This window comes from Arvicola amphibius, chromosome 4 (assembly GCF_903992535.2).
Source record: "Arvicola amphibius chromosome 4, mArvAmp1.2, whole genome shotgun sequence".
Lineage (NCBI taxonomy): Eukaryota > Metazoa > Chordata > Mammalia > Rodentia > Cricetidae > Arvicola > Arvicola amphibius.
In genome coordinates, this window is record NC_052050.1 from 23,240,692 (window position 1) to 23,263,854 (window position 23,163).

A 23,163-nucleotide genomic window follows, 5' to 3' on the forward strand; every position below is an offset into this window, starting at 1 on the left:
AACCTCCAGCACTGACTTGGGACCCTCTCCGGAGAAGCTTTGAGGGAAGGGAACCTAGAAACTGCTTAGCCTGGGTGCTGGTGAGGGAAGGGCTGGGTGGTGTTTCTCCCAAGGGCTTCCAGGCTCAGCTCTGCAGTGAGGCCCAGGTTCCATAGCAGGCAAAGCTTTTTAAAAATTATTTTTGTGGGAAAAAGATCTATCTGTGTAGTCCTGGCTATCCTGGAATTTGCTGTATAGACCAAACTGGTCTCAAATTCAGGAGATTACTTGCCTTTGCCTCATAAGTGCTGGGATTAAAGGCAGGCACCACCACAACTGGCATTTTTATTTTTTTATTTCATGTTTTTAAATGGCTCAAATTATTACAAAGGTCCCCAAGGAGGCCTTGGGAGAGGGGAAGGACATGAAGAGGCAGAGATGCAGGATCATCCCGTCGCCCCACCTGCCCTGACATCCCGCAGTGTGTACGCAAAAGGGTCACAGACCCTTTCGCTAACAGTACAAACCATCCTAGCAGTTGGAATGGAGAGAGTCTTCACCTTCGCGTCAGCAACGGGCGAGCCCAGGTCCCTGTGACCAAGCTGAGATCCCTAGGGAAGCATGGCGGGAGTCTCCTCCTCCAGAAGGCAGGGACTTTGTGTCAACATCAGGAGGACTGCTCTGGTTCCTCCAGCCTGGGGCACCCCAGAGTCCACATTCACGGGCAGTACCGGTCAGTGGGAGGGTACGGCACGGCCCGGGGAATGAGGTGCTACCCGCTGCTCAGTACAGTCCTTCGTGAACAGCAGGAAGCCCAGAGTCTCTCTTTCCAACTCTGGAGGCTATGGCAACAGTACCCTGGCCTGCAGGGTGGCGAGGGAGCACGGTCAAGCTCGGGCCCCTAGCTCTCCAATGCGCTGCCGCAGGTGAAAGGCAAATTCAAACATGGTGGCTGCAAGGCTCTGGTGGATAAGGTACCGAGGCAGGCGACCCTACAGGGCAGGAAGAAGTCACACCACGGCTAGCCATCAACAGGGTCTCCCATCAGCAGCTCGCACTAGCAGGGGCATCCTGGGCCAGAGGGTCCATGTATCTCTGGAATCTGCCTGGGCCCCCTGTCCTCTTACTCACAGAGGGACATGCTGTGGCCACACAAACACAGCCAGGTTGGGGTGGGCTGGCAGCCCGCCATCCTTGCTGGGAACCCAGGGGTCAGGAATAAGAAAGGGCGTCACATGTCTCCCATAACTCAGGGCTAGAAGGCCACCTGGACCTTGCCACCAATCCAGTAAAGGAGACTGAAAGTGGGAGGTCCCTGAGTAGGGCAGAGAGGGGTCAAGGTCACATAGCAACCGAGACTCCATTCCACAGGGCCTGCCCCCTGCCATGACCTCACCTTGAGATCCGTGTTAAGAATCCAGATGAAGGTGCAGACTCGGGGATTGCTGGCTGACTTGAGCACAATGAAGCCTCCAGGACCATTCTCTCCCCTGAGGAGGGAAGTACCACAGGGGGTGTTTGCTGAACACAGCAGGTCCCCCAAACCACCCCAATCCCAGTCTTGGTCCAGCTGGACTGTGGTGGAAAGAGGGGCACAGATGACAATCCAGGAACCACCTCCCTGCCTCAGTGCGGCTCAGAGCCAGTGCCAGGGGCAGCAGGACCTGCCCTCCACCCACACCCATCCCACAGTGGCAGGGAGCCCACCACCTTCCCAGTCCTTATTTGCTTTGTACACACTCATGAAGTAAAGTAACTGTGACAGTGGCCTAGGGTGGCACTTTGCACCACCCACCTCCGGGTGGCATGGCCTCCAGAAGAGGGAGCCTTCCCAGGAGGCAGTTGGCCCGCAGGCTGCTGTTCACCTCCCATGGCCTTTTTGCAGAGCACGCTTAAGCTACTGCCACAGATAAGGAGGTGACACAGAGGACACAAACCTGCCCATCTCCTAGCAAGGCCACCGCAGCACAACAGAGCCCTAATCTGAAGTTCGTGAAGACAGCTCTGCTGGAGCCACCTCTTGGTGGCACCCCAAGAGTCTGATCAGCAGTGGGGGGGGGGGGTAGAGTAGCCCTCCCCGCTCTGGCAGCACACAGACAGTCAGTGAGGACAGTTAGTTAGGCAGAAAGGTATAAGCCAGAACCCAGCACCCCCTCCCAGCCCATTCCTGGGACTCCCTCAGCCAGCTGCCCACCACACACACACCCCTCTGCCTTGGTGAGGGCGGCATGGTTTCAGGCAGCAAGATTAGCAGGATTAGGGCTGGGATGAGCAAGGCTGGTAGGCCGGGAACAGAACAGGGCTTTGGCCTCAGACATGGCGGGGAAGTTCCAGCTGCACACACTGTACCCTGAGCGGGTCACGCTCGAGGGAGGCCAGACTCACCTGACATATTTGTGCGTGGGGGGCTTGGCGCAGTGTGTGGTAGCAATGCCAGATGACAAGTATCGGTCTCTGCGCCTTTCAATGCGCCGGACATTCACAAAGTCCCTGGTGGTGGGAGGTAGAGGCAGGTTAGAACAGAGGTCCCGAGCATGGGAGGCTTGGCTAAGAGAGGACCTGGGTGCTCACCTGGGAGACACGACGCCACCTGCAGCCCCGGACGACACATCATAGGAGATGAGGGTGCTGTCCTCCACCCGCTGCAGGATCTAAGGGCCAACCAGGGAGATCTGAGGTACAGGGGAAGCCCCGACATTGCCCCGGCACCTCAGCATCTCCAAACCAGCCTCTCCCTGTCAGGGACGCTGCGCTATGAGCCGCTGTCACCTACGGGCCCAGGGCTGGGTGTAAGGTAAGCACACTGAGCCTTCTTGCCTCATGGCCTTCTCCAAAGGAACCGTAGCAGCACCCACTATATACGGAGAAGCTAGGTCCCCTGGAGGAAAACGGTTAGGTGTGACTGTGCCCTGATCCATGTCATAAGAGGTGGCAAGCAGGACCCGGGTGGCTCACCTGGCAGGCAGTCACTGTCTTATTCCACAGCACCATCCTCTCGGGCTGCAGGATCACCTCCTGGTACACCAGCTCAGCAGGACAGGGCAGGAAGGTCTGCAGGAGGGGGTCAGGGCTGGGTGGTGCCACAGAAGTGACCCCTTCTAGCGGGAAGATTTGGTGGCAGGACCCCAGCAGAGCAGGTATCTCTGGAACCCCCTTCCCTACTCACCTTCAAGATGAAGGTCTTGCCATGGAAGGGAACCTCAATGGTGTACACAGTGTCTCCATACTCCTGTGGCAAGGACAGAGGGTGACAGGGAGGAGGGTGGAGGGCACTGCTGGGGACGGGAACTTGTGGCATGGGAACAGGTGACAGGCCAGGTAGGTTTCCAACAGCCTAAGGTGAAAACCCCGGGACTCTGGGGACATCTGGGCAGCCTTCAGAACACGGCGACGGCTCTAGTGAGCAGGACCACGTGCAGAGGTCAGCTCTGCGCTCACGCTGAAAGTCAGCTCAGCTGTGACTGCCACCGTGACAAACCAGAACCACAGCTCCAGGCTGCCAAGGGCTGCCAGGGGAACTGGCCAGCAAAGACCCGGGCATGCTTCCCTGTTTCCCCAGCTCGCTGCAATCTTTTTAGATAATGCTCTTTTGATCATGAAACAAAACACCGCACACGGGACGCAGGTTGGCTTCCCCTCAAAGCCTGAATCCCAGGAAACCAAACATCAGGGAGAAGAGGCCTGGGCGGTGGAGGACGGGGAGATAGAGTCCAGCCCAGCTTGGCCTCCTACTGAATGGCTGGACCCCAGGCTGTGGCTAGCTCCGTATCCACCGCCTCCCTGGGGCGGGTTTCAGTTTACTCAACCCTCAGGTTCACTTCTCAGGGCTCTGAAAAAAGGGTGAAGACTCCTGCCACAGGCAGGGGGTCAGGTGGGCAGGGGGTCCTTACATTGCTCCTCTCAAACTTCCAGTTCTCCTCCTGGGCCAGGATCTGATCCACCACTGCCGTGGCTTCCCTCCCCTGGTGGATGTATTCCCGCTCCTGAAAGGGAACGAAGGGAAGGGAACGGAACAGAGAGGGGTCAGCGGGGGTCTGTGCCCTCCCGGCTCAAGTCTGTTCTTTCTCCACACATCCCACAACCCTTCCTTCCAGACATTGGCTCAGCTGGATGTGGGGTTCAGGCTGGTACCCCTGACCCTACATGCTTTCTGTGGTCTGCAGGACTGGCTGTTGTTCCTGTGTCCTTGGGCACAGGACGGGCCAACAGGACCGACCAGCCCGTGGTTGGGCAGATACTCCAATAGACAGGCACTAATTGGCACTCAGGCCGAGGTCTTTCCTCTGCAGGGAAATCTGTCCATCCTGGCAGAGCATAGCACCGACCCGTTCCCAGGCAGGAGGGGTAGAGGTGGGCTGCGAGATACCTGGGCAGAGAAACTTTTCTTCCCAGGGACTTCCTCATCGGATTCGTTGTCAGACCCTGCGGGAAACAAGAGCAGATGACAAAGGCAGGGGGTGGGGAGCGAGAGGAGGAGGTGGAGGGGTTCAGAGATTAGTGCAAGAGTGTGGGGGCTAAAAGTGTGTGGGTGAGGGTTGCTGGCTTTCCCCAGGGAGCCAGAGAGAAGGAACAGAAAGAACAGACCCAGCCTACCTGGCTCCCCACACAGCCCCTCCCTAGAGGCAGCTCCCCACCCAGCAGCTCTCACCTGCAAAGGATTCTGGGGGAGAGTAGAACTGGCCTTCAGACAGAGCACCGGAGAACAGCAGAGGTCCACGGGCAACAGCAGCCTGGGCAGCAAGATACCCTGCAGAAGGAGACATGGGCAGCCATTACCCCCAGACAAGGGTCTCCAGCTTTAGGCTCATCCTCGCGCTTGGAGAGGCTGATGAGGTGGCGAAGGGGGCTCAGACTGACTAAGGCATGAAACCCCCTCCCTCAGAGCCGAGATGACCTTCTCAAACCCAGTTCAGCCAGGCCTAGCCCCCAGCCTTACATCTCTCCTCTTCAGCCTCCTGGGGTAGGACTTTGAAATCAAGGAACCAGGTCTCCAACCAGGCCAGGACAAAAGAGACAATGGGAAGTAGGTAGCCAAATGCCCCTTTGCTGAGCAGCTGAAACAGGAAGAGAACACTGAATTCCATGGCAGGAGGTTACCCCAAACCTAGAGCCCCCTTCTGAGACCACTGGCTTAGAATAGCCAGACTAGTATATGCCCTATGTTTGGTAGCAGCTACGTAGGGACTGGCTATGGCATATGTCTCTAAGATGAATTATATGGGTGGCAGGAAAAACTGATTCTGGCTATGTGTGTCTCAGGTAGTAGAACGTTTGCCTAATGTGTACAGGCCTCAGGGTTCCATCCCCAGAACTTCAGAAATCAGCGAGGTGGCACACGCTTGTAATCCCAGGCTAGGGCAGTAGAGGCAGGAGGATAAGTTCATGGTTACCACCATGTGAAATCCTGCTTTAATTAAAAAAAAAGGGGGGGGGATGGGTGGTACACTGGGGAGGCAGAGGCAGGAGGAGTTCTGAGTTGGAGGCCAGTCTGGTCTGCATAGTGAGTTCTAGGCTAGCCAAGGGCTACATAACAAGTCCCTGTCTCAAAAACAAACAAACAAGACTGGCAGTGGTAGCCTGTGCCTTTAATCCTAGTACTCAGGAAGCAGAAGCAAGAGCACCTCTGTAAGTTCAAGGCCAGCCTGGTGTACAGAGGAAGTCCCAGGACAGGCGCCAAAGCTACACAGAGCAACCCTGCCTCGAAAACCAAACAGACAAGGTTGTGTGCGTGCGTGTAGAGAAAGACTCACTGAACCTTGGGGTGGCAGCAGTGTAAGTCGGGGAAGCCAAAAAGGACAACTCCTTGCAAATAATGAGGAAGAAGATTCCCTTCTCTCCACCATAGCAGAAACAGACACCCCAACCCTGCAGAAGAAAAGCCCACCCTTGGGGTAGATGCCCATCAGACCAGCTAGCACCTGAGCCAGCCTGAGCCACTGACCTCCGAGAGGATGACCTTGACGATGAGGAACGCACTGGACACCAGGGTGGTAACCTGCTGGGCAGATGGCGGGGGGAGGCGGAGGCTGGGGAGAGAGTCCTTTCCACACAGCCCTCACACCAGTCCCTACCAAGGAAGGCCTCAGAGTTGCCACAGCGGGCATCTTACCGCAATCACCCACCAGTGCCGGAGCCGCAGCACAGCATAGCCCAGGAGCAGCCCAGAGAAGCGGAAGAAAGCCAGAACCTGGGGGAGAGGGGAGGCGTCGTAACATCAGGCGCCGGCTGGCCTCCACAGCTCTGCTGCAGTGCACCCCCACCTGGGCAGCCTCACCTCAGGTGAGGACAGTGGCATGTAACTTCCTACTCAGAAGTCTTCTCTCTCTGCCCCGACCTTGGGTTCTCAGAAGTTGGGGCCCTACTAAGGAGCTTTGTGAGGTCTGAGGACCCCTCCCCTACTGGCTGTGTGTGGCATGAAGAAGGAGAACCCAGCTAAACTGCACCATCTTGGAACCCAGGGTCACTCACAAAGATGTCAAAGAAAGAGTTCTGGAAGCTGTAGTGGATGATCTCCTGCTCCAGGTTTTTCCGGATGCCGGTATTGGTCTAGGGAGGAAGACAGAGGGGTTCTGAGGTCCTGCCCCCACCTCAAAGGATGGTGAGGAGCCCATGCCAAGGGGATCTAAAGGAAAGTTAGAAATGACAAGCCACCATCCAGGTGGGTGAGGCAACAAGAGAGTTGAGCCACCAGCCCAAGACCTCAAGCATCAGCTTGGCCCAAGGATCTAGGCAGCCCACACAGGCCAAACTGAGTTCAAGTGTACTGCCTATAAAGGAGGCCTGGAGGCCTGTGGGCTGTGCAGGGGAGGTGGTAGATCCACGCAAAGCGAGCAGACGGGTCCTGGAGACGCCTCTTCTGTAAATCTCATTTCCTGCCTAGCGCCATGGTTCTCCATCTTGCCAGCCACCATCCATGAGGTGGGCTGGGCTGGGCTGGGTAGGCATGTTCGACAGAGCCCCAGGTGGCAAATTAATCAATTAGGTTTGTGTTTAATGGGTGAGATCCATCACAATGCTACTGCTGGGCCTTGAGAAGCCAGCAAGGAAAGTTGGCCCCTCGGCTTGCTCCTATCCCTGCCCAGCCCACCATGGATTTTCACCCAGAGCCTTAACACCCTGGCTCAGATGCCAATGTCCAGGGATTTGGGAGACTAGGGACTCTGGACAGATTCCAATAGCCAGACTGCATCCCAACCCCTCAGAGGGAACAGGGATGCCAGCCCCTGAGAAGGGAGGATTTTGGTAACGGAGCCCCAGAAGACCCTTAACGATCAGCTAGACTGGAGGTCCCCTACTGTGGCAGGTCATCTACACTTTGGAGTGCTTTCCTAGGGGAGTTTGTTTGATTCAGGGTCTTGTTTAGTTCAGACTGGCTTCCAGCTCACCACGCAGATAAGGATGACTTTAAAATCCTCATCTTCCTGCCTGTTTCCCAAGTGCTACAATTACAGGTATGTGTTCCAACCAGTTTGGGGACACCTGTTAAAAGCTCAGGCCACTGAGCCTGGATCGTGGGGTGATCCAACATTAGGGACCTTTAGAAATCTCCTAAGTGAGGCCAACAAGACAGATCAGTTAGTAAAGGTGCTTGCTACCTGGTAATGAGGACCTGACTGTCTAGGTTTGACCCCAGGGCATGGGAAGATGGGAGAGGATAACTGACTCCACAGGCATGCGCCCCCCAACTCTCCCCTTCCCCTCTTCAAAATAAGAACATAAAACAAAACTAACAAAATGAACACTAATAACACTTTCAGGCAGGCACAGGAGACACACCTGTAACAGCAGTGTTCAAGAGGCTGAGGTGAGTGCATGACTGAGTTCAAAGCCAGCCTGGGTTACGCACGCACCCTGTCTCAAAAAAGACACACTTTTTCTCCCCCTTTGTCTGCCCAGCAAAACGTCGCACTGGCTCAACTAAGAGTTCAATCAGGTATCCTGAACCTTTCCGCTACATCTGAAAGCAGTGTGTTTGCGGGACAGGCTCTATCACATCGTCGCAGGAATTCTCAAGGCTGCCTGATGACTGCTGAGCAATCACAGCTGTCAGCGGAAGAATTTCAAAAGCAAAATTATCAACATTCTCCCAGCTCTTCTCGGGTTATAAAATATGCATTGAATTAGGGGTGTGGGGTGAGCTGCAGGGCTGCTTGGATGCTTGGATGCTAGCTGGGACCTTCAAAAGAAGACACCCAGGACCCCAGAAACAGCCCTGTATCAGTAAGATAACCTAGTGTCCTCTTCAGTGGTTCCTGCATCACCCCAAGGGTACCAGTTCATCTGACCTACCCTCAGGGTCTTCCAGCTCAACGTGATCAGAGGCAAATGTACTTCTTGCCATCTTGCTGCTAACTAATCCCTTTCCAAACTCTCCACTTATACCAAGAAAGGCAAGTTTGAGACCTGGGAAAAGTATGTTTGCAGACTATAACTCTGACTATGAACCCACGCTAACACCGGGCCCTGAGGACTGAGACCACACATTAACAGAGAAGAAACTGAGTGGGACCAGGCCAGGAACACCCTGTTTCAAGGCCTTTGACTTTGTGTATGCTGAGGTTCGGTCAGAAGCATTATTGGGGTGTGGACACTGTTTTCTGAGACAGTTCCATCTCCAGGCCACCAGGCAGATCCCCCAAAACCAGGGCCACTAACCAGGAACTGGAGTTTTCACTCCACTGTAGTCTCTGCTTTTAGCACAGCACCTGGGGCACCGCAGGGCCTCCGAGCACATTTGATTGATAGATGGATGAACTTGAGCCAGAGAGCAAAGTAAGGCAAAAAGAAAGAAAAAATATCCTGGGCTCAGCTCGAGGCATTTCTCCTCCTGTTCGCAGAGTCCCCACTAGGGGGCAGTATGGTGCAGAAGTGAAGCACACAGCTCTGGAGCTGGAGATCTGTTCGCATTCTTGCTGGGGAGCCTAGGACAACCCCTCTGATCCCCTAACCCCCCAGGTACCGTTCCCTCTCTTTACGTGGAAAATAACCACAGCTATTCTTATTTTCCGTTCTCCACTTAACTCAGATCAACTCCATGAGTGAGGCCCAACGACCCTCCCATGCTGCAAGCAGGTGGACTAGGAACCAGGGGACCGCCTCCCCCACGTGACCCCCCACTCACATTTAGCTCGATGATCCATAGGAGGGAGATGAAGAGCAGGTCGAAGGTGACAAAGAGACAGAAGGTGCGCCGGACATCGGAGATGGCCCTGCGTCTCTCCGGGGGTGGTGGGATGAGGTGTGATGTCAGGCTCTGGCTGTGGGACAGGGAACTGCCCAGGGAGGCCAGGGCTGGCAGACTGCGCTCCAAGTCACAGGCCAGCTCGCTGGGCAGCTTGCTCATCCTGGTGGGCCCCCACGCTGAAGTGGGGACAATGGGGCCTCAGCGGCAGGGCTAGGAGAAGAGGTAAGTGGCTGTCAGGGCCCTGGTGGTTCCAGGAATACCACCTCCCAGTTACCCTATTTATTCTACAACATAGCTGGGGTCCCCTGTCCTACTCCAAGGCCCAAAGCTCTGCTCAATCCTCTCATGAATCAGGCTTTAGAGGCGGCAAGACTTGAGCATCCCCCTTGCTCAGTCCTGCTGCCTGGAGGTTTTGGGATGCCCTAGAAGGGCACTTACTCTGGATCTTGGGGCTATAGTCTGTTCCTGCACAAGCTGAAGCTCAGCCCCCAGTCCTGTCAACAGCCTTTGGCCTGCCCCCACCCCCACCCCCAAGAGAAGAGGGCCCCAGGCTCTGTTCTTTGTTCTCACAGGACAAAGCTACATTCCCTCCCAGCAGCAGGCCGGCCCCTCCACCCCTAATCCATGGCAACTGGGAGGGATTCTGGAGCCCTGTCTCAGTGTGTCTGGACCATGCACACCTTGGTCCCTTCTTGGTAGCTCAAACACCCATGCCAGGCCCAACTGCTGCTAGCTCTTCACCCTCGACAGCCCTTTCTCACAAGGCAGCTGGGGGAGTTGTTCAGAAGCAGAAACCTGCCTCCCTCCACCTCCTACCCTCCCTCAGCTCCCCAAATCCTGGCAGGAGGGTGGGTGAGGTAGGGTGGGCACTGTGCCCAGCTCTGTGAACTACGTAACACCCTGATCCCTGACTTATCACAGCCACTTGGGCCTTTGGCCATGTCCCTCCAAGTGGTAGCCGGGTCTGTCTCCAGCCTTGGATCAGGCCTTCCTGTTGTCTGGAATGTTCTTCCCCAGCCCTAAGGCTCTGCCCACACAGTGGCCCTTCCCAGCCTCCACTCACAGGAAGGCACCGCCCACTGTTTCCCTTTTCTTCAGTGAGCTCACTGCTATCTGAAATCTCATCTTCACGCTTTAGCCTTTCTCCCACTGGACGGTGCCCTCCAAGGGCAGGCACAGAGCTTCGGTTGACTTGGTCACTGCTGTCTCTCATGAGCCTGGCATCACGTGTGGTAGACAACAGGTCCTTCCTAACTGACTGATGGATACATGAACACTGAAGAAGTCTCCTGGCCCTCAGATCCATGATGCACAGCAAATCCAGGGTTGTTGCCCAGAGTCCACATGGCCATGGCCACCTTTGTGCCTAAGCAGGACAGGATGGATCTTCATATAGGTGAGACAGTCAAGGCTCTGGGACAAGTGGACGTATCTAGGCCTGCGCCTCCTACACAACCACAGAAACTCTAATGAACTCAAAGACAAAGTGAGTCTCAGTCCTCTGGTGCCACAGAGACCCCATGCCGAGGTTTCCTGCCACACTGATCTGCGGAGCTCCCTGGGTGGGGGCAGAGAGCAGCTAACTCCAGCATGAATCGATGCAGCAGCTGGGGGAGGGCTAGTGGGGGGAGGATGTCCTGGATATCTGTCCACATTCACAAAGGCGGATGGAGCTACCACCCTCCATTCTGATTTGCTGGTGTTGACGCTTTTAAACTTCGCTTCCCTCTGCCACTTTCTGGGTCCTTAACCTACCAAGTCCTAAAGGGGACTCAGTTTGCAGCCAACAGGGCGTTTGCCCCTCTGTCTCTGAGGAAAACCCACAGACAGACTGTTCTCAGCAGAGACCCCAAAGTCACCTGAAGGAACCTAGGACACCCCGGTATGTGGTCACCTAGAGAGTGCTGGGGGAGTTCAGCTTAGCTCCAGAAGAAGCCATCAGTAGAGGGGATGTGACAGGTCAGGGCTAATGGGACTCCCCAGCATCCATCATGGGCTCGATGCCAGACTGTAGACTCAGCACATCCTTCCCTGTGACATAGCTCCAGGGCTAGTGACATTTCCTTGTGTGCTCTCCCACTCCCCCTTCCTCTCTGACTTCATCTCCTCCTGTCTTTCACAAAGTAACCTTCTACCTGCAAATCCGCCATGCTGACAGGACACTTTGCAGTCCAGAGCAGCTTAGAACCCACTTTTGTTTCTTCCAGACAGGGTTTCTCTGTGTAGCCCTGGCTGTCCTGGAACTTGCTCTGTAGACCAGGCTGGCCTCAAACTCAGAGATCCGCCTGCCTCTGCCTCTCCCAAGTGCTGGAATTAAAGACGTGCGCCACCACTGCCTGGCTGTTTTTTCTTTCTTTTCATCTTTCTCCCAGAGGTTTGTCTGAAGGACAGGGTCTCGTGTAGCCCAGGCCTATGAAGCCAAGGACAGCCTTGAGCATCTGATTCTTCTGCTGCCACCTCCTGAGTGCTAGGAATAAGGTATACGCCACGCCACTATGCTGGTTTATGCTGGAGAGTGAACCCGGGTGTTAGTGCACGGTGCGCAGACACTGCCAGCTGAGCTACACTCTCAGCCCAGCTTGTATAAAAGAGAAATGTGGGCTGTGCAGAGTGATGCGGGCCTACAAGCCAACTTAAAAAAGAAGACAGATTCAAGACGGGCCTGGGATACAGAGTGAGATTCAAACTCCCCCTCACTTGCCACACAAAAACCCAAACCCAAAGCAAACTCTCCATCCTAGGAACTTGGGGTGGGGACATAGTCCAGAAATAGAATCCCTGACTAGCACATGCAAGAAAGCCAGAGTTCAACTCCCAGCATAAGAAAGAAAGAAAGGAAGGAAGGAAGGAAGGAAGGAAGGAAGGAAGGAAGGAAGGAAGGAAGAGAAGAAAACAAAACAACAAATTTTAAAACATAGAAGTATCACGCCCTCCCCAGCTTCCGGAATCCAGAAGTCTAAATTCAGAGTTGTCTGAAGTGTTCGGCTCCCCTGCTTCTGGCAGTGCGGCAGGCGAGGCAATCTGGTACTCCCTGGCTTGAGGGCTCTACTCCACAGTCCTGCACAGCGCTCTTCTGCTTCTCACTAGTCACACAGAACCACTTCCTGGATTAGGGACCACTTGCTCCAGAGTGACTGCATCTCATCTGTGATGGCCCCATTTCCAGATAAGATCACATCATGAAGTACAGAGACACAATACAATCTATACTATCTATACCCTATTTTTAAAATTATTATTCCAGGCCGGAGCGGTGGTGGCGCACACTTTAATCGCAGCAATTAGGAGGCAGAGGCAGGTGGATCTCTGCATTTGAGGCCGGCCTGGTCTACAGAGAGAATTCCAGGATAAGGTCCAAAGCTACACAGAGAAAAAACCCTGTCTCAGAAAACAAAAACAAACAAAATTATTATTCCAATATGTATGGGTGTTTTGCCTGAATGTATGTCTGTGTATCACATGTATGTCTGGTGACCATGAAGGTCAGAAGAGGATGTGAAATCCCCTAGAACTAAGGTTCTGAGCTGCCACATGGGTTCTGGGAATTGAACCCTGGTCCTCTATTTCTTTCTTTCTATCTACCTACCTACCTACCTATCTACCTACTTACCTATTCATTTATTTATTTGTGTTTTTGAGATCGTATCTCACTGTGTAGCTCTAAGTGTCCTTGAATTCACTGTGTTGATCAAGCTGGCCTTGAACTCACAGAGACCTTTTAAAGGCAAATGCACCATTATGGACAGCATGAACCCAGGTCCTCTAAAAAGAAACAACATTTTAAACATCTGAGCCATCTCTCCTGTTATTTTAGGTGTGCACACATGCGTGGGGGGAGGGGCACATGTGCCACAGCATGCGTGTAGAGGTCAGAGGGCATCTAGTGGAAGTCGGTTCTCCCCTTCTACCATACCAAGTGAGGGCCCCAGGAATTGAACTCAGGTCATCAGGCTTGGCAGCAAGCACCTTTTCGGTTTTGTTTTGTTTCTTGGTTTTTTGAGACAGGGTTTCTCTGTGTAGCTTTGGTGCTAGCTTTTTGTTTTGTTTTTGGAGACAGGGTTTCTCTGTGTAGCTTTGGAGCCTGTCCTGGAACTTGCTCTGTAGGCCAGGCTGGCTTAGAATGCAGAGATCCGCCTGTCTCTGCCTCCCGAGTGCTGGGATTAAAGGTGTGCGCCACCACTGCTCAGGGGCCTTATTTTGTTGTTTTGAGATGGGGTTCATGCATTCAAGGTTTGCCTCAAACTCTGCATGTAGCCAGGGATGCCTTTGAATTTCTGACCCTCTTGCCTTCCCCTGCGAGATTAGCCAACACTCTAGCAGCTGAGTTACTGCCTATCCTAGCAGCCTTCTTCATTTGCTTATAAAACTGACCGTTACCTTTTTAAGACCAGCTCTCCCTACCTAGGCCAGGCTGACCTCAAACTCAAAATCCACTCTTGCCTCCTGAGAGCTGGAATTCACAGTCAAACCACCACACGAGCCTTAGTACTCTATTTATACCCTTTTCCCACCCTGTACTGGGGATCCAACAAGGCTGTGTACTGTGCGTGCCTGGCAAGCGCTGTGCCGCTGAACTGTATTCCCAGCCCTCGCAACTGCAGCTGACAGATGAAATACATCTTACCGAATCCATGGCCTATGGACAAACATTTATATTTGTAATGAGCAGAAACACTACATTGTGTTACGTGGTATGTGTACATTTTCACGCTGCAGGGAGTCTATCTTCCAGATAAGAATTCCCTAGAAGCAGTATTGCTGGGTCATCCTGCATGCGTGGTTTTGTTAGGCACTGCCAAATTCCCTTGGCAGGTGGCATTCCTAGCGTAATATATGAGAAGGCCTGTTTGCCCACAGCCCACAGGAAATACTGTCACCCATGTCTGTCTGGGCCTTCATCTCCATTTCTCCCCCATTCGGGAGCCTCTCTCTGCACCCCCATCATCCCTGTGCCTCTCCCCTCCTCTCTCATCTTTTATTCTCCATCCCCCCCCTTTGCCTAGCTCACTTCTGAGTGCTGTGGCTTCCCCACTCATGGTACTCTCCTCTTACTGGCGTTCCCGTCCCTCCCTGGGCACAGGACTTGGGTGGCAGCAGCTTGGGTGTGAGACACACTTGGAGCAGCAACCGCCCTGAGACTCACACCCAGACATCCTTGTGGAGGCGAGAGACTCAGAGAGAGCCGAGCTGAGAGCACAGGTGCTGGGGACCTGGGGGTGCCGAAGATGCCAGCATGTGGGAGCCACGCACGGGTGGGGGGGGCCTTACAGGATGGCTGACAAGAGGCTGGCCAAGAGCCACCCTCCTCACAAAACCAGCTCCAAGTCCCCCAAGGAGACCACAGGCAACTCTGAGCCACTATGGCAAGGTCTTATTTATAAACTTCTGCTTCTAAACAAGAGAAACCAAATAAATAAATGAATGAATGAAACTTTATCTGAATCTTTGGTAGATTAAAAGACAAAAGTCAGATTTCTGGTACCCAGGTGTGGCTAAGGCAAACTTAGCGTGCACAGGGTCCTATCCTCAACTTACAAGAACCAAAATCCAGTCTATTGTGGGTAGTGGCTGTGAGAGACCCACACATCAGCTTTTCTCTAGTCCCAGAGTCACCCCGGAGACCTCTTGGGACTCAGCATGAAGCCTGGTTCATCCAACCTGCCCTTAGGAGTCCCCTAAGCACTTGTTCAGCCCAGAGGACAGACGCTGGCAGCCACCAGAAGAACAGCCTGCTGGAGACAGAAATGAAGCCCCGAGAGCAGCACCCCGCCCCCAAGTCCCCTGCCTGCTGTCACCGGCCCCTCCCAGGCGCCTCCAGAGGTGTCAGGAGAGGAGTGGCACACGTGGCATGAAGCGGCAGCCCGCCTGGGATGGCTGCAGACTTGACACCTGTGTGCCTGTGGAAGCTGAGCTGTGAAGGCTTGAGAGAGCAGGGTAGAAGGGGCCAGAAGTTCTGTCACCCACCCTAGGGTGGAAGAGGAAGGAGTGGGGGATGGTCAAAGCAGGTGTGTGAGCCCAGGGGGTCAAGCTCTGGGCTTCCACTTCCTTCCGAGGCAAGGAGGGAGGGGTCACCGCAACCTTCTTTCTCTAACTGACTCCAAGGACACATGGTAGAAGCCCAACTTGCGGTGGGCTGTTGAGCTGGGCGACAGACTGCGGAGAAAACAAATACAAGGAACGGATGCAGGATGCGGCATTGTGGTCAAGCCCAGCTGCCCAACACGCACAGCCCCAGCACTGCAGCCAGAACAAATAAATAAGTATAACGGAATGAACCCGAGGATAGAGTTCAAAGTCTGGCTTGTCCCCTCCCTGGCCCTGCAACCCAGGGCAAAGCAGAACCTTTCTGAGACTCAGTCTCCCCCATTTTCACTGTTCTCAGCACGGCAGGTGGACCCCCGAGTCTTACACAGTGAACCGGGAATGACAGCCACAGCCTCCGAGCTGTATGTTTAGTTTCTTTTCCGAGACACCGTCTCGTGTATCTCAGGCTGGACTCAAACTTACTGTGCGGCCAAGGATGACAATGAACTCCTATCCTCCTGTTTTACCTCCCGAGTGCTGGGATGACAGGTAAGCAAGCCGCCTGCCTCAGCAGTGCTGGGGACTGAACAAACTACGAGCACTCTACAACTACTGAGCTGAGCTGCATCCCCAGCCCTAAGCTGTTCTGTTCTGTTCTTAATTTGATTTATTTTATGTGTGAGTGTTTTGCCTGCATGCATGTCTGTGCACCACGTTTGTCTGGTGCTCTCGGAGGCAAGAAGAGGGCACTGAATCCCCTGGAACTGGAGTTACTGAGGGTCATAACCTTCCATGCAAGTGCTGGGACTTGAACTTGGGTCCTCTGGAAGAGCAGTCCATGCTTTTTAAACGGTCTCCAATACTTCCTAAGTTGTGTTTTTTAAAAAGCATTTATTTTATTATTTATTTTATGTGTATCTGTTTGTGGATGTATGCACTCGCATGTGGGTATCCTTGAAGCCAGAAGAGGGTGTTGTATTCCCAGAGCTGGAGTTACAAGGCAGCTTTTGGCATAAAAGTCCTGGGAACTGAATGAACTCCAGGCCTCTGAAAGAGCAGCAAGAGTTCTTAACCACTGGGCCACCTCTCTACAGCTCTCAAGCTATAAATATACATACATACTTAAAGCAACAACACACTTAGCACACCTGGACTGCACACTTAAAAGTGTTAACACTGGCAAACTCTGTTACCTGTTTTTTTTTTTGGTTTTTTGTTTTGTTTTGTTTTGTTTTTCGAGACAGGGTTTCTCTGTAGCTTTGGAGCCTGTCCTGGAACTAGCTCTTGTAGACCAGGCTGGTCTCGAACTCACAGAGATCCGCCTGCCTCTGCCTCCCGTGTGCTGGGATTAAAGGCGTGCGCCACCACCGTGCGCCACCACCGCCCGGCTTCTGTTACCTGTTTTATCACTCACACCGATTCCTTGCTCTCCTGTCCATTGGTTCCTCTCCACCCCCAAGTTTACAGCCTGGCTTCTACAAACACTGGAGGCACTAAAATTCTAACCTCACAGGGATGCTATTTGTATAAGTGTCAGAGGGGAGGGAGGGCTTGGTTAGTGGCTGAGGTGCATATGTAGCCAATAAAAGGGCAACAGAGAGCTTTGTCGTGGAGACTATGCTCACTACAGGGACAGGGAGTAAGAGACACTCCAAAAGGCCTGGGTTCAAAGCTGTACTCTACAACCTGCTGGGTGCCACAGAACAACCTCCCCAGCGCCTCATTCTGGGGGATACAGAACGCCAAATCCAACTCCAGGCAAAGGTAGATTCCCAGACTAGGGTGGGGGCAGAGGCTGGGGTCTGTCCTGGCTCCCTGTAGAAGGTCTTAGGAAGTGAGCCGGGATGGCTCTTTAGCACTGACCCTTCCTGTCACCTTTCCATGCAGATGAGGGAAGCAGATAGGAAGACCCCCAACTGTCAAAACTGGGCCCTTTGGTGGCAGGATCACAGACAAGGTTCTTATAGCTGTCTTCCCCAGGCCGGCCAGAGGCCGCAGCCACCTGCCTGCAGCTCCTAATTCGGTCGGCTCTCAGTGGGCACTTCCTGCCCAAGGCAAGTGTGTGCCATGTGACTTATTTGTTAAAGCCTCGGCTATTGTATCTGCTGTACCTGCTCACTGGCAGCACAGTGTTGGCCTTGACTGTCTGGCAGCACAAGGAGACAGAAGTGCCTGAAAAAGTGGATTCTACAGGAATTCCAAATACTTCCTGAGGACAGACAGGCAGTCCATTCCAGGAGGTGCCATGTTCCCCAAGAAATGTAAGCCTCTGGTTTGATTTGGGGGACTCTAACTTGGCTACAGAGCAGGAGAGTCAGAGGAGTCAGGTGAGAAAGGGGCTCCAGGCTGGGAGGAGGAACATGCACTGAGAAGAAGAGCACTCACTGGGAGGAGAAACACGCACTGGGAGGAGTACTCACTGGGAGGAGCACTCACTGGGAAAAGGAGCACATACTGGGAGGAGGAGCACGCATTGGCTTCTCACCTTTGGCAGTGTGGCTGCACCAGGGCAGGGTGGGTGTCCTATGGCAATGCAGAAAAGGCCCTGGCTGAGTTAAATCTCTTGGATAAGGAGCATTAAGAGGGAGGAAGGACCCTGGCACTTTTCTCTAGATGTGGGGTTTAATATCCGATCCCACTCCACTGAGGGCTACTCCCAAACAGCACAGCAGGCTCCCCACTTCCTCATTCCTGAACAACCTCCTCCACTACCAGAGAACTCCTGCCCTTCAGAGTTCAAATGTCACCGTCTAGGCAAAGATTTCCTCTACCATCTATGTTCCTCTGACCTCAGGACTCCAGGTCAGCACCACCCCTATCTCATAGCTAGACCTGAGCTTTGGCTGTCCAGGTCACATCGGCAAACCACAGGCTATCTAGTAAGTAAGCTACTCTATGGAACTGCAGAGAGGGAGCAGGTCTGGGGTCAGCACTGGACCTAAATCAAAAGTCCAAGATTATTTCTTGTTGGGCTGTGTGTCCTTGACCAAGTCACCCACAGGTGTCTCACTCACGGTCCCTTCTCTATAAAATGGAGATCAAATAGTACCTACTTTTTTTTTTCCTTCACGACAGGGTTTCTCTGTGTAGCCCTGGCTGTCCTGGAACTCTCTCTATAGAGCAGGCTAGCCTCAAACTCACATAGACCTATCTGTTTCTGCCTCCTGAGTGCTGGGACTAAAGATGTGTGCCACCACTGCCCAGCTCAGAGAGTACCTACATAAGAGGACTTAAAGGAATGAGAAATTCCACCTGCTTGGTGTACCTGCCACGCAATGCAAGGCCCTGGGCCAGGCACATACAGCAGGGCACTGTACCCAAACTAAAAGTCCACCTGGCTACTGGACAGGAGGACTCTGTCTCAGGAAGCTTATCAGGAAGTTTATCAAGGATGGTTCTGTCTGGTGACTCCTGCCCTCAGCCTAGGAACAAGTGACGTATTGCTCCCTAACCATACACCCACAGAGGGCTAGGGACATTCCCTGGCCCTGGGGAACTGGAAGTTTAAGGACACCAGGGCATACAGCAGCAGAGAGATGCGTGGCTGCAAACCCAAAGTGATTCCATTTCCCCTTTCCTTCGACATAAATAGGAAGAAGAGTCAGGCTAGCAAGGGGAGAGCCACTCCTTCCTAGCCGTGGTTTCTGACCGTGCAGTAACTGGAAAGCACAGCCACGTGTCAGGTTTGCCCAACACCCCCCACCCCATCCTGCCCCGCCAGAATGCCCCTACTTCAGTGACTCCATGGCTTCTGACCTGCTAGGGTTGGTGGCTCAGACTCTACTCCATTCTTGAGTGATATTGGGTAAAAATTGAGGAAGTTGAGTTCCCAGAGTCAGTCTGGAAAGGGCCAGTGTCTCACAGGGAGCTGTCAGCTCTCTCAAAAATAGGCCCGACTGCACAGGCTCCTCCTAGGCCCAGCTCTGACCACATGAAAGCCTATGTTTGCCTCATTCCAGCCAGGAAACTTTCAGAGGGGCACCCAACTGACAAAAGGGCATGCTCTCCGCTGGCCTCTGTCCCACTGATGTGCCAGCTGCTCTGTGGAAGCCACTGACACAGAAGCAGTGCCTGGGTCACGGCTATGCATTTGAAATTTAAGGTAAAAGGCTTTAAATCTCTACCGAGTGGCCTTGAACCAACCTCCCCCAAAGGCTTAGCAACAAGCATTCTCATCCAAGGGGGATAAGCGAGCGCCAGCAAGCCGCAGGAACTTGGGTCGTTCCCATGCTGCAGTCCTCCAGTGAGCCTGGGTGTATGAGGCCTCAGCTGACTTCAGGACGTGGGAGAACTGCAGACGTTGTGAGTAACTGGCTTAGTCTATCAGGGTCACCAGGTCTAATGAGGAAGCCTGACAGAGAAATCCATGCTGGCCTGAAGGGATTGAGCATTTTCAGGAATGAATAAACAAGGGCCCTTGCCTCCCGGAGAAGGAAGCCTTTGCCCTGGGCAGCAGTGAGAAGAGATCACAGGGAGAAGGAACTACCTGAGGCCTAGAAGAATCTGCATGGGGGGGGGGGGGAGATGCATATCCCCGGAGGCAAAGGAGCAGCAACAGAGGATGGAAGAATGCTCACTAGTCAAGAACACCTGCTCTAGGAGACTCAGGTGTGATTCTTGGCGTCCATACCCGTTCGTTAACTCAATACTCTCTTCTGACCTCCAAAGGCACGTGACATCACACGGTGTACAGACGTCCGTGCAAATAAAACACTCATGTACATAAAAAAATTTCTTTTTTTTTGAGACAGGGTTTCTCTATATAGCTTTGTAGCCTGTCCTGGCACTCTCTCTGTAGACCAGGTTGGCTTGAACTCACAAAGATCCTCCTGCCTCTGCCTCCAGAGTACTGAGATTAAAGGCGTGTGCCACCACCGCGTGGCAAATTTCAAAATCTTTTAAAAGGGAGAAAAAAAGCTGGGCATGGCTGTACATGCCTTTCATTCCAGCACTCAGGAGGCAGGTGGATCTCTGAGTTCAAGACCTACATGGTCTACAGAGCAAGTTCCAGGACAGCTAAAGCTACACAGAGAAACTTTTTTCAAAAGAAACAAACCAGGCCGGGCCGTGGTGGCGCACGCCTTTAATCCCAGCACTCGGGAGGCAGAGACAGGCGGATCTCTGAGTTCGAGGCCAGCCTGGTCTACAAGAGCTAGTTCCAGGACAGGCTCTAGAAACTACAGGGAAACCCTGTCTCGAAAAACCGAAAAAAAAAAAAAAAAGAAAGAAAGAAAGAAAGAAAGAAAAAAAACCCAAACCAAACCAAAAAATTCTTTAAAAAAAAAAGGGGGGAGGGTGCAGCAACAAAGGCCTAGACATTGGTCTAAGGCAGGGCCTGGCTCAAACACATCCAAAATGACCCAAAACACCAACATTTTAGGACATCCCCATGGTATCATCCCTTTCTACTCCTAAGTCTAGGGGATTTTTGTTTGTTTGTTTTGTTTTATGAGATAGGATTTCTCTAAAGCTTTGGAGCCTGTCCTGGAACTAGCTCTTGTAGATCAGGCTGGCCTCGAACTCATAGAGATCCGCCTGCCTCTGTCTCCCGGGTGCTGGGATTAAAGGTGTGCGCCACCACTGCCCGGCTCCCTCTTTACTCACTAATACAGCTCCTGTTCCCAGTACCTTCCAGTGCAAGATTTAATTTAGGACTCAGAATCAGAATGAGAAGTAAGCCACATCCATCATGAAAAGTCATAACCAGTGAACTAGCGTGTTCTTCTGTAAGTCATGTTAACTAGCGTGTGCCTATTGGGCACTCATAGGCCTGGGAGGGTTTTTTTTTTTTTTTGAGACAGGGTCTCTCTGTATAGCTTGGTCTGTCCTGGAACTCACTCTGTAGACGGGGCTGGCCTGGAACTCACAGAGATGTATCTACCTCTGCTTCCCAATTGCTGGGATTAAAGGCATGCACCACCACTGGCTTGATGACCTGATAATTTTGTCTTTTATGCATGAGCCATTTCATTTGTCCTCACAACTCTACAAGGTAAACACATTACTATCTCCATTTTTCCAGATGAGGAAGTGAGGTACTGACTTGATCATCCAGGTCTCAGAACCTACATGGTGTGGTGCAGAGGTCTGTATCCTCAGCCCTGCTGCTAAGGGTGTTCACAAACAAAAAGAGGCATCCAACCTTTGGGGTGGAGGGAGGAGGTGTGGAGATTGCGCCGTCTAAGCAGGACACTAGAGACAAGTTAGATGGGAGCCCAACTGACCAGAGAAGAAAGAGGAGCTGATGTATACAAAGACGTGGAAACAAGAACCCTCTGTGAGCAAGGCACGTCCTTTCAGGACCATGTTGTTTACATGCGAAGAACACCATAGTGCACTCCCCTAAATCATGCTAGGGATTCAGCCTTTCCCCCACAGGCAATGGGAAGCAAGCAAAGGACCATAAGGAAGGAAATGACACCATCAGACTTGTGATCTCAAAGTCTGCAACAACTGGAGTCTAGAGACTGGGCCACAAGCAGTTAGGAACTCATGCTGGGTCTGGTGAGAAGCTGGCATCAAGGGTGGTAACAGAGAAGGCTCAGGAGTTAACTTTCCTGACACCTCTGGGCACACTGAGGGTCAAGGGTGTAAGGTGACTCTGGAGTTCCTCTTTGTGATGACACAAAAGTGGAGGAACGAATTTACAGATAAAAGATCAGCTCAGAGCCAGGCGGTGGTGGTGCACGCCTTTAATTCCAGCACTCGGAGAGGCAGAGGCAGGAGGATCTCTGTGAGTTCAAGGTCAGGCTCCAAAAGCTACAGAGAAACCCTGTCTCGAAAAACCAAAAAAGATCAGCTCGGTTTTGAAACATACAAACGCCATCTGAAGTGAAGGAGGCACAGGCAGCTTGACAATTTAAGAGACCCTGAAAAGGGATGTGTGTCGTCAATCTGGATAGTCAGTATAGACCCGAAACTACAACAGTGGATAAGGCCATCCAAGATCAGTGCAGAGAGGAGGGCTGGGCCAGAGAGAATGTGAAGCGGTACTTCTAACCTCTTGTCAGAGAGGCAGGAATAAAAAATCAGGAAATATAAGAGAGTCAAAGAGTGGGAATGTCAGGAATGAGAACCAATGGTAATAGGCACTTCTGAGGAATAAAGAAAAGTTTAAAAAACCTTTATGACATCATTAGGAAGTTACTCGTGGATGTTTCCAACCGAAGTTGGAGAAAACAATGGAGGACAGAGATGCAGACTATTGGAAAGTATGTTTTTCTCCTTCTGATTCTGACTCCTTTCCACATCCAACCGTTGCCCCACAAATACTCAGATACCGACCCCTCGCCTCTCCTCTCGCTATCAAGAAAAATGCTTAGGAAAGCGACCACAGACGCTTCCCGCCCTCTGGGGAGGGTGGGGGTTTAAAGACCAAAACACCCGCTCCCCAGCCCCGAGCGCAAAGCAGCAGCCGGCAGAGAGGAAGGGGGCGGAACCCGGAGCGCGAGGGGCGTGGGAAGGGTCGGACCGAACCAAAGACGGACACCGGGCAGGGAAGCGAATTCCGTCGGCTAGGGACAGCTCTCGTACCATCACCCGGTTCCAGTGACCGCTGCAGGACCCACCTGCTTCATGTCACCACGGCCCCAACTCTTCCTGCCTCAGCTGCAGTCCAGCTCCACGGCCCGGGGAACTCCTCAGAGCGGAAGAAGATCTCCCAGCGGCGGAAGTTGCGCCGCTGAGCCCGCCCCCAAAAGCAACCCGGGATCCGTGTGGATCTGCAGCTCCGCCCCAGTCCCGCCCCTTTCCACCCGGACCCTCCGGGACCGAGCCGGAAGCAAAGTTAGGCTGTAAGAGTGTGCAAGAACGGCAAAGAACTCTAGGGTGTCGTGTTTTTTGGACCATACCGGCCTGGCACTGTGGAGTAAAGGGGAAGGCACGAGGGGCGATCTGTGAGCACAGACCCTTGGGAGAAATACATTTTTTTTTTGTTTTTTTTTTTTTTTTTCGTGACAGGGTTTCTCTGCAGCTTT

The 23,163-nt window shown here is 53.0% G+C and overlaps 1 protein-coding gene across 1 annotated transcript; it reads right to left on the reverse strand.

The window, feature by feature from the left end:
- Positions 1 to 316: 316 nt before the first annotated feature.
- Stard3 (StAR related lipid transfer domain containing 3) lies at positions 317 to 22,875 on the reverse strand. The gene is made up of 15 exons (XM_038327664.1): positions 22,756 to 22,875; positions 9,101 to 9,373; positions 6,448 to 6,525; positions 6,089 to 6,166; positions 5,921 to 5,974; positions 4,916 to 5,033; positions 4,628 to 4,726; positions 4,346 to 4,401; positions 3,870 to 3,962; positions 3,146 to 3,208; positions 2,935 to 3,030; positions 2,551 to 2,630; positions 2,365 to 2,469; positions 1,376 to 1,469; positions 317 to 971 (listed from the first exon to the last, which is right to left on the reverse strand). Exons 2-15 carry the CDS (start codon positions 9,320 to 9,322, stop codon positions 867 to 869), a joined length of 1,341 nt encoding a protein of 446 aa, XP_038183592.1. The 5' UTR covers positions 9,323 to 9,373; positions 22,756 to 22,875; the 3' UTR covers positions 317 to 866.
- Positions 22,876 to 23,163: the final 288 nt, after the last annotated feature.

What these genes read in the sequence shown, in the direction of transcription:
- Stard3 (XM_038327664.1), bottom strand. Translation starts at nt 9,322, where the DNA reads ATGAGCAAGCTGCCCAGCGAGCTGGCCTGTGACTTGGAGCGCAGTCTG. An exon ending in TCCCCCAGAATCCTTTGCAG is followed by an intron (nt 4,402 to 4,627) that starts GTGAGAGCTGCT and finishes TGTTTCCCGCAG; the next exon opens with GGTCTGACAACGAATCCGAT. An exon ending in GCAAGACCTTCATCTTGAAG is followed by an intron (nt 3,031 to 3,145) that starts GTGAGTAGGGAA and finishes CCCCTCCTGCAG; the next exon opens with ACCTTCCTGCCCTGTCCTGC.